The sequence below is a fragment of the Podarcis vaucheri genome (genome assembly GCF_965113315.1).
Source record: "Podarcis vaucheri genome assembly, chromosome: 2".
NCBI lineage: Eukaryota > Metazoa > Chordata > Lepidosauria > Squamata > Lacertidae > Podarcis > Podarcis vaucheri.
The window spans coordinates 110,326,756-110,337,190 of record NC_138760.1 but is presented as its reverse complement, the minus strand read 5'-3'; the positions used below and the strand labels follow the sequence as shown (position 1 = coordinate 110,337,190).

The following is a 10,435-nucleotide window of genomic DNA, read 5'->3' as shown; positions in this document are numbered from 1 at the left end:
GTCTCGGCCGGGATACAAATAAAAGTTCTTTTTTTGTTTTGTTTTGTTTTTGTTATTATTATTATACATAAACCCGCCACTGCCTGGCAGACGGCCATCCAACTGGGAAAGCCTCGGAGGAAGGAGCGCCTTCCAACGAGGGAGGCCGTTTCCACTATGGTTGGGGGTTGTTTAAAGCGCAGCAAATCCTACAACCGGCGTCGTAGCACCGGATCCGATGCGGTTTCTGGGAAAGGGGTGGGGCTGGCTCCTGGCCACGCTTCTCCCTCTTCCTCCTCCTCTTTTCGTAACGCTCCAGCCTCTTTTTTTTTTTTTCCAGGCCGGAGTTGCTGAGGCCGGGAGCCCTTCGGGCTTTAAGACCCAGAGGAGGCCTCGCTGGCCGGCTGCGCTCGCTCCGGTGTTGACGGCGGAACCACCACCACCAGCAGCAGCGGCGGCGGCGGCAGCAAATCCTCCTCGGGGCTTGGCGGGCGAGGCGCCGCTCTCTCTTCCCCGTCCTCCCCCCTTCAGCTCGGCATGGCCTTCATGGAGAAGCCGGCGGCGGGCAAAGTGCTGCTGGACGACACGGCGCCGCTGACAGCCGTGATCGAGGCCAGCCAGAGCCTCCATTCGCACACGGTATGCGGCTGGGGCAGGAAGAAGGGGGTCGGCGCACAGGCCGGGTTCTCTGGGTGGGTGGGGGGCGTCTGCAGAGCCCGGCTGTGATGGGGGGGGGCCTGGGGCTAAGGGAAAGGGGGCTCGACGGCGGGTCGCGGGGGTTTGCTGGCTGCAACATGCCCTGGGGCTAAGTGGTCCTTCGAGGTGGCAAGAGCCTCTCTCCGCCTCCCTTCCTCCCCAGGAAGGATTTTGCACGTCGTGGGCTTGGGAGGGAGATGGGGGAGAAAGTGGAGGATAGGTGGAAAGTAAGTCTTAATTAAAATCGTTATTATTATTATTATTATTTTCACCCCGCCCACCCGACTGGGTTGCCCCCAGCCACTCTACTACTACTTCTTCTGCAGCTGCCAGTGGCGTAGCGTGGGTTGTCAGGACCCGGGGCAAGGCAAGTAATTTGCGCCCCCTAACCCGTGGATTTGCGCCCCCTAACCCTAACCCCCAGATGTTGCGCCCGGTGCGGCCGGCCCTCCCCTGCACCCCCCACGCTACGCCACTGGCAGCTGCTGTTATTAGTGCTAAGGGTCAGCCTTGGGGTCTGTTGTCACTGCTAGGGTTGCTGATTTTTTTTGGGGGGAGGGGTAATTTTTATTCGTTTGTTTCACTTTGTATTGTGCCTAAAACCGAGGGAACAGTTGCAACGGCAGACGGAAATGGAAAAGATGGGGAAACTATAGAACAGGCACTTAGGATGAGCACACGGGTTAAAACAACAAAGTCCAAGGTTTTTGAGTACAGCGGTGCATGGGTTAAAACAGGCATCCCCAAACTCGGCCCTCCAGATGTTTTGGGACTACAACTCCCATCATCCCTAGCTAACAGGACCAGTGGTCAGGGATGATGGGAATTGTAGTCCCAAATCATCTGGAGGACCGAGTTTGGGGGTGCCTGGGTTAAAACAAGCAAGGAAAGGCCTTGGGTGCTGATCAGACTTGGGAGACACAGTGTGGAGCTTAGGAGTTACAGTGGCTGGAGGAGAACTGGGGAGACTTGGGTTCGAGTCTCAACTCTGCCACGAACATCATTGGATGAGGCTGAAGGAGGACTGTCCCAAACTTATCTCTCTGGTTTTTTGTTGTTTTTGGTGAAGATAAAATGGGAAGCAAGGACACGCCATGTACACTGGCTGATTTGAGTTTTTGTGATAGAAGAATAGTCGGGTGAAATGTTACGGAAAAATACAACTCCAGAGAGTGTGAAGTGTGAATAGTTGGCAGTGCCCCTGAGTAGGTGCAGAGTGTATTTTTTCTGACTGCAGAGTAATGGAGAGTGTCATTGCACTGTTGTGAATTGGAGGGAAGAGTTTTTCAAGAAAGAGGGTGTTTTGTTTTAAAGTGGATTTCAGCTGTGACCAGAAAATGGAGTACTGTATTGGTGTGAGATAATGTGCTCAGGTGCGGAGTTAGTGTGAATGTTTGTCTTTTAATTTTCATTTCTTCCTTAATGAACGCTGCTGTACTCAAGGCAGTTTGTAAACCGAGAGACATGACAGAACATATAGCAAAAACCACACTGCCATTCTATAGCAGTTCAGAACCACGTGACAACATTCAAGAGTCCCATTTTGCATGTAGTGTTACAAAATAATGACAAAGTTAAAAATAAAGCTAAACCACTCTTGCCAATTATAAGTAATTAATAATCATCATAATAATAATAATCAACTAAGAGTATACCTACTGCACAATACAATATGTAAAATGCCAGGTATTGCCATGGTGGGATAGATTGGAAGGTGGTGTTAGTGCATGATGGGGAACTGAGGTTATTTAGATTGGTGTGAGGTACTTCTTGGGTTTTGCATTGAAAGAAAACACTTCCATCCAACTTGAAACCATTCATCCAGACTGCCTCTGGGAAGGTCTTAACAGGATATGAAGGCAGTAGCAGTCACCATTTGTTTGCCCCTGGCATTCACAGGTATAATGCCTATATTTATCAAGTGTAAAGGGCAAAAACAACATTAAAAGCCCAACCCTGCTTTATGTTGTGATCCATTACAGCCTAGATACTGACAAGTTTCTTCCTGGAAATAAAACTGATCAGAGAGCATAGTCAGATGAAGTGCATCATGCTGTGGTATGCTTAGATTAGCCAGTGTGGTAATTGTAGCTTATAGATGGATTTTTATCATACTAAGAAATCATAGAAATGCATGGTTTTTTTGCCTTCATCTGACTATGATCTCTGAACAGTTTTATTTCCAGGAAACAACTGTTGGTCACTTGCAGTGGGGCTAAGAGCAGGCAGCTTATTATCAACTATTTACTATATGGAACATACTTTGTTTTAAGTTGTTTGAATGTCTGTGGGTTGCTGCTGCTTTGTGATCGCCCTTCATTAAACTGATTGCATGATAATACGCAAGAATGATTGTTCGGTGATGGATTATTTTTCTGAATGGGCCCTTTTACAGGGCAGGTGACACAATTATTCTTCACTCTGTGTGTGTGCACATGGTGCAATGTGAGAAAAGAGTTTTCAGTTTGGGTTTTGAGAGAAGATAAAACTGTGGATTGGATTACTGGTAAATCACCTTTGAGGTTCAGTGCTCTCTTTGGAAATCTAATTCAGGATCAACAGTTGTGCTGCCTGCTTTAGGAGCCTATTTGCTTCCCCATTGCTCTGCCTGTGTAGTTATAAATAAAGCATATTTGCAGCAGGGTTCTCTAGTTATGGGAATATGGAACACTTACTAAGTGTGTAACGAGAGAAATTGTTATATGGTTTATACCCCATAACAAATGAACTGAGAACTGTTGACTAGAAGGGTAGCCATGGCCTTGAATAGAGATTTGGGACTAAGCAGGACTCATATTGGAATAAACTTGCTTTAGCCCTGGACTTGTTTAATGTTTATCTTCCAAAACTGCTGTGCAGCAGCTTCTGGTATCGTTCATTGCTATGACCTGCCTATCCTTCATGGTCATGTAACACAAAGCAAGGTTTACAAATAAGACATGAACAATGTAAGGAAATCAGAAACTTACCTGCACTAACTATCATCCCACCCCTCCTCCAAACACAATTTTAAGAAGACTTTGCTAACTATTTACAAGCCTGTAGTAGTAGGGTCCCATAAATTACCGGGGAAGTAACAATTGCCTCAAAACTAGGAAGGTATTTTTATACTGGAAAAGAATCTACTATGTTTTTCTTTTCAGGCCGCGAGTTCTCCTTAAATGACAAGCACAAATATCATGTGTGGGCAAGTATATGAATGAAAATGTGTGAGGCCTGGTCCTTTTGTGGTCTTAAGTCACATGGCTCACATATTTTAACAATCCTGCACAGCATTTTCTTGACAAACCAGATTTTATATTAAACCACATCAAATTTGTATCCCTTGGTTGCCTTGACTCCCCAACTAGCATGATGACGATAGAAGAAATTCCTCTTATCTTACTGTTCAGGAGTAGGTTTAAAGAAAACTGAACAATTTTCTGTATTTCCTTGAGGTTTCCAAGTTACATTATCTTCATTTGTTAACACGAACAAAATAGTTGGAGTCATATTTAGTGTTACTTCATTTAGTAGGCTAAACTGGACTACCTGAATTTAGTAATTTCACTTCAGTGGGGACATTGGTTGACATGCGGATATTTTTCGTCTCTGCCCGTCCTTCCTTCCTTCCTTCCTTCCTTCCTTCCTTCCTTCCTTCCTTCCTTCCTTCCCACCTCTCCACAGATTATAAACCAGAAAATGTGGATTTAAGCTAATGTAGTTCCATTGAAATGAACTGGATATAGTTCACATCGGCCACACTTTAGGTGATGAGTCACGGTTCAGTTGTAGAATAGGTTTTGACTTTTGCTGGGTTGTGGATTGGGTTGTCTTCTAAAAAGACTACTTTATTAAAACATACACATGCTATGTAGACTACTTTATTAAAACATACACATGCTATGTAGTTCTTGCCATTAAGTATAGTGGTACCTCGGGTTACATACGCTTTAGGTTATATACGCTTCAGGTTACGGACTCCGTTAACCCAGAAATAGTACCTCGGGTTAAGAACTTTGCTTCAGGATGAGAACAGAAATTGTGCTCCGGCGGCGCGGCAGCAGCAGCAGGCCCTATTAGCTAAAGTGGTGCTTCAGATTAAGAACAGTTTCAGGTTAAGAACAGACCTCCGGAATGAATTAAGTACTTAACCCGAGGTACCACTGTATATCTGATACATTTATTTTTATTCTAAAGGGCATAAAAGCAACCCAAAGGTTTTTGTGGTCTTGACGTTCTGCCTTGGTTTCTATGGGTCTTTGTGGAGGTTGGCTCAAATTGGCAAAGGGAGAGTCAGGTCTAGCTTCCCATTGACAAACATTTAAAAGCAGTTTTCCCAGCCAAATAGTGTGTCTTTCATATGTGGGAGTTGAAAAAACCAATTTTGTGAACCTTATCTTTGCATTTCCGTTTTGTTAATGCACACTGAGGAAAGTTCAAATAGAGGTTTGTTCTTTTAATCACATGTGTACTGTGAAGCAAACGTCCTGCTGGGCTTTCTCAGTGATTTCAGAGCTGTATTTGGCCATTCTTAAACTTCTGTTTCATGCGTTAGGAGGCAGAGACGAAACAGTTGCACAAGGAGGCAAAAAGTGTGTTGACGTATTTTTTAAGAAAGAATATGATACATAGCTGTACTTAGTAGTTTGCCACAATGTTTCATTGGGTTTCCTGTTATCTGGAGTGAGAAGTAGGGTCCTGTCCATTGATGTAAGCATTTTCCTTTATAAATTAACATTTTAAAGTAACATCCTCTTGAGCTGGAGCAAGGAAACTTGAAGCTGTTCAGGGAAGTTTTTAATGTGTGACATTTTAGTGTATTTTTGGTCTCTGTGGAAGCCGCCCAGAGTGGCTGGGGAAACCCAGCTAGATGGGCGGGGTACAAATAAATTATTATTATTATTATTATTATTATTATTATTAGGCAAATCACATTTTCCCTTTACCACCGCTCTAGCCCTCTTGACTAGACAGAACACTGAGAAAATGTCACAATGCTTCAGGGTGTTCGGAAGTCACTCCAAATCAATTGTTCCCAAATATCCTACTTTTCCAACACACTACCTGAGTGGGCTGGAAGAGGCTCAGCGCAGATAAGGCTGAATAGTTGATGGTGATTGGCCCTGTTACCCTTGGGGCGGGTTATCCGTCTCTCAAAACAGTCCCAGAAATTTGCAGATTTTGGAGTGCCCTTGGATTCCAGCTCTGCTTCTTAACTCTCAAGTTGTCAAAAAGAACAGGACTGCTCTTTCCCAACTTGGATGGTAAATAGCACTGCCCTTTTTTTTTGAGTGGGGGAAGTGCAGATCTAACTATTGCAGTACATGCGCCAGTAACCTGTTGGAACCAGAGGCCTTCCAGATGTTGTTGGACTCCAACTCCCATCGGTCACAGCCAGCATTGCCATTTGTTGGGGATGATGGAGGGTTGCAGATTATACATTTTCTTATTCTTAATTGGGTTGATTCACATTCTGTGGCCTTTTAAATGTGTTTGCGAGAAGGGAAATACTGGTTTGTTTTTGTTTTTATGTTGTATTTTGTGTCCTCATTTTGTATTTTTATGTTGCGAAACGGCCCTGTGATCTCTGGATGAAGGGCAGTACACAAAGAAAATACAGTGGTACCTCAGGTTAAGTACTTAATTTGTTCTGGAGGTCTGTACTTAACCTGAAACTGTTCTTAACCTGAAGCACCACTTTAGCTAATGGGGCCTCCTGCTGCTGCCGCGCCGCCAGAGCACAATTTCTGTTCTCATTCTGAAGCAAAGTGCTTAACCTGAAGCATTATTTCTGGGTTAGCGGAGTCTGTAACCTGAAGCGTATGTAACCCGAGGTACCACTGTAAAATAAAAATCAATCACACTGTGTGTCCAGGTCAGTTCTAAATGGTCTAGTCACTGAACTTCTGAAGGAGCACTTAGTCCAGGGGTCAGCAACCTTTTTCAGCCATGGGCTGGTCCACTGTCCATCAGACCATGTGGTGGGCTGGACTATATTTTTTGGGGGAAATGAACGAATTCCTATGCCCCACAAATAACCCAAAGATGCATTTTAAATAAAAACACACATTCTACTCATGTAAAAACACCAGGCATGCCCCACAAATAATCCAGAGATGCATTTTAAATAAAAGGACACATTCTACTCATGTAAAAAGACACTGATTCCCTGACTGTCTGCAGGTCAGATTAAGAAGGACCCCTGACTTTGTCTCATATACACACTCTCATGCCTTATTTATTAGGAAAGTGCCTGTTATGAGTGCCCTTGTCTTTGTCAGGTGTGGCAGCTGATCACAAGGCCTTTCCTCTGTTGTGTCCCTTCTTGCTCTTTGGGATGACTTTGTCCAAGAGGGGGTCTGTTTGCCTGTTTCCCTTCTGGAATTTAAAATGCTGATCAAGACCTTTGGTAGGAAAGCATTTTGACTTACCTGCTTCATGACTTGCACTGTTTCGGAAATTGTTGCTTCATTTTGCTGTGTGTATTTTATTTTTCCTAATTGTCAGCTAGGCTGCCTTGGGGTGTGTGTGTGTGTGTGTGTGTGTGTGTGTGTGTGTGTGTGTGTGTGTGTCTTTCCTGGCCTGGAAGCAGGGTGTGAAATGTAGCTTTAATGAAAAGTATCTCTGGGAGTGGCCTCTTCTGAGTGCAAAAGCAGGGAAGGGGAGGGGAGTAAGCATGCTTAACTCTTTCCCTGCCATCTGTTTTTTCCTTTCCAAAGGTCCCCCCCCCCAGCTTCCATATGCATGTGTGGAACCCGGTGGTGTGGTATAACAAATGATTTGTATTTTTCTGTGTGGTTTTTTGGGGGGCGGGGAGCTGGGGGCTGTTCATTACTTGGGTGGTGGCAGGGATTAGAAAAGCCTGTTGTTCCAGTAGAGGCAAATTCTAGATATGAATTTGGAATCCAGAGGCCTTTTGGAATTATAAGAATTCTTGGTAATATATTTATCCCACAACTTTACTGGCAGGTTGACAAATTGGTACTGTAGCCAGAAAAGGCCTCAGGCTTGTGTGCCGGTGGCATATCTTACTCAAAAAAGTTATGGCTAAACTAATTTTGCTATAGTAATAGTACATATCAGTATTCTTCAACCTTTCTGTTTCTTCCTTTCCTCTTCTTTCTTCACCTCCCTTTTTCCTGCACACACAGTCTCTTGTTTTCCATCTGTCACTCTCCTTCTTTGAAAAAAACCAAAATGAAATACCTTAACAAGCTAAAAAAATTAAAATCTGTGGGTGTGACCCACTTTAGATTAGGATACAACCCAGTTGTGGTTTAGTTGAAAAACTGATGAGTCCAAATAGGGCTTTTAAAAAAAGGAATTTTCAGTGTGGCAGGAATGAACAGCATCTAAACCTGCATTTTGTTTTCCCCAAATGGAAACCGGGGTCAGGCAGAATAAAAAGTGCACAACTGGGGAGTTTTGAGTTCACTAGGTGATGGTGGAGGGTGCATGAGGAATGGAAGGGAATTCCTCCCACCATACTTTATATACTTAAAAATGTAGTGCCTTCAAGCACAGACGTTATTGGGCAATGTAACGCTTTCTATCTTGGCAGTTTCATGTTCTGGGCTTGCAGCAGTGTTGAAACTGTACTTGTAGTTTTGTAAATATTGAAGCGGGTGTGTGTGTGTGTTGCTTAAGCAATATTTCTGCTGTTCCAAAACATCCTGGGTTTTGTGAGAGCATTTGGCTTGGGATCAAACAAGGCAGCAAAGACAGAGCTCCAGATACTATCTCACAAACGATGATGATTGTTTATACTGCTGCACATTATGGTAAATAGATGCTTTAATATTTCCTGATTTTGCAGGTTACATATATTAAAGTTCCGCTGGCGTTCTGAGGGAAGCATTGCTTTTGTGGGTGAATACTTTTCCCTGTGGAGGGAGCGTGTTTGTTTGTTTTGCTTCTCTACAGTCATTACATCAGCAGTATCAGTGTCAAAGCCCCACAGGAGTAAAGCTGCTTTGGTGTCAGGGTTCATTTGGAGATGAGTGTCAATAAGGGGAGAGGGGAAAGAGAGGTTTTTTACTAGCCTAGAGTCCTGAAGCTGTGCACCACCGTCAACCCTGAAGCGTGAAGCACTGGAGGTATATGCGTAAACTGCAAATTTGTGTCAAGAGAGTGCAGTGATTAATTTCCAATTGTACCCTTGAGCAGAAGAGCATACAGTGGTACCTCGGCTTACAGACGCTTCAGGTTACAGACACTTCAGGTTACAGATTCCGCTAACCCAGAAATAGTACCTCGGGTTAAGAACTTTGCTTCAGGATGAGAACAGAAATTGTGCTCTGGCGGTGCGGCGGCAGCGGGAGGCCCCATGAGCTAAAGTGGTGCTTCAGGTTAAGAACAGTTTCAGGTTAAGAATGGACCTCCAGAACGAATTAAGTACATAACCAGAGGTACCACTGTATATGTGGTTGCTGCTCTGCTGCTAGAATCTCCTGTGTGTCTACGAGACTTTAAGGGAGCGGGTGGCCCTGTGGTCTAAACCACTGAGCCTCTTGGGCTTGCCAATCGGAAGGTTGGCGGTTCGAATCCCCACGACGGGGTGAGCTCCCGTTGCTCTGTCCCTACTCCTGCCAACCTAGCAGTCCAAAAACATACCAGTGCAAGTAAATAAATAGGTACTGCTGTGGCGGGAAGGTAAACAGCGTTTTCGTGCGTTCTGGCTTCCTTCATGGTGCTCCGTGTGCCAGTAACCGCTTAGTCATGCTGGCCACATGACCTTGAAAGCTGTCTGTGGACAAATGCCGGCTCTCTCAACCTGAAGCAAGATGAGCCTTTGGCTGGAATTAACTGTCCAAGGGTCCTTTACCATTTTTTTTTAAACCTACTTAGAGACTGTCATACCACAGAGGTTTATTTTATTTTATTATTTTTTACAATCAAGCACTCTCTCTATATATTCATATATAATGAAATAAATAAATGAATACCTCTTTATGACATACAGTAGTACCTCTGGATACGAATGGGATCTGTTCCGGAGCCCTGTTCGCATCCAGAAGCAAACGCAACCCACGTCTGCGCGGGTCGCGATTCGCCACTTCTGCGCATGTGCGTGACGTCATTTTGACCGTCTGCGCATGCGCAAACGGCGAAACCCGGAAGTAACACGTTCCATTACTTCTGGGTCACTGCTGAGCGCAACCCGAAAGCGCTCAACCTGAAGCACATTTAACCCGAGGTATGACTGTACAGTGGTACCTCGGGTTACATACACTTCACATTACACACTCCACTAAGCCAGAAATAGTGCTTCAGATTAAGAACTTTGCTTCAGGTTAAGAACAGAAATCATGCTCCAGCGATGCAGCAGGAGGCCCCATTAGCTAAAGTGGTGCTTCAGGTTAAGAGCAGTTTCAGGTTAAGTACGGACCTCTGGAACGAATTAGGTACTTAACCTGAGGTACCACTGTACTGCTTCGGGATTGGCTACCTTGTCTGTTTATTTCTGTTCAGGATTTTACACTCTTTCATTTTCATCTTCTTGTACGTTCTACCGGTAATTTATATTTTTTCCTCCCCCTCCCTCCACTCCCAGTTTCTCCAGAGTTGAGCAACGTAAATGGCAATGCTTGGTGTGCATGGTGTGCTTCAGAAAGCAAAACTGGTTTTCTTTCTGGTGGCTCTGACTCTATTTGTTGGGGGGCCGTTGGCTTTCAGCTCCCATAAGCGGTTCCTACAGCCAGCGTGAGCAAGGGCTTGAAGGCATTGTTGTTACTTTCAATGCAGCGGGCTACTGCTTCACTTCCAGTAGGATACAGTA

General features: G+C 44.6%; 1 protein-coding gene across 3 annotated transcripts in view; it reads left to right on the top strand.

Moving 5' to 3' along the window:
- The first annotated feature begins 298 nt into the window (after positions 1-298).
- Positions 299-10,435, top strand: part of PXK (PX domain containing serine/threonine kinase like) — a 47,767-nt gene continuing 37,630 nt past the window's right edge. The window contains exon 1 of one of the 3 annotated variants that reach the window (XM_082210919.1): positions 299-618. In XM_082210919.1, the coding sequence (XP_082067045.1) occupies positions 517-618 (102 nt within the window). In that variant the 5' untranslated portion in view covers positions 299-516. The remainder of the gene's footprint in view (positions 619-10,435) is intronic. The other 2 variants (XM_082210917.1, XM_082210918.1) reach the window with 2 other exon arrangements.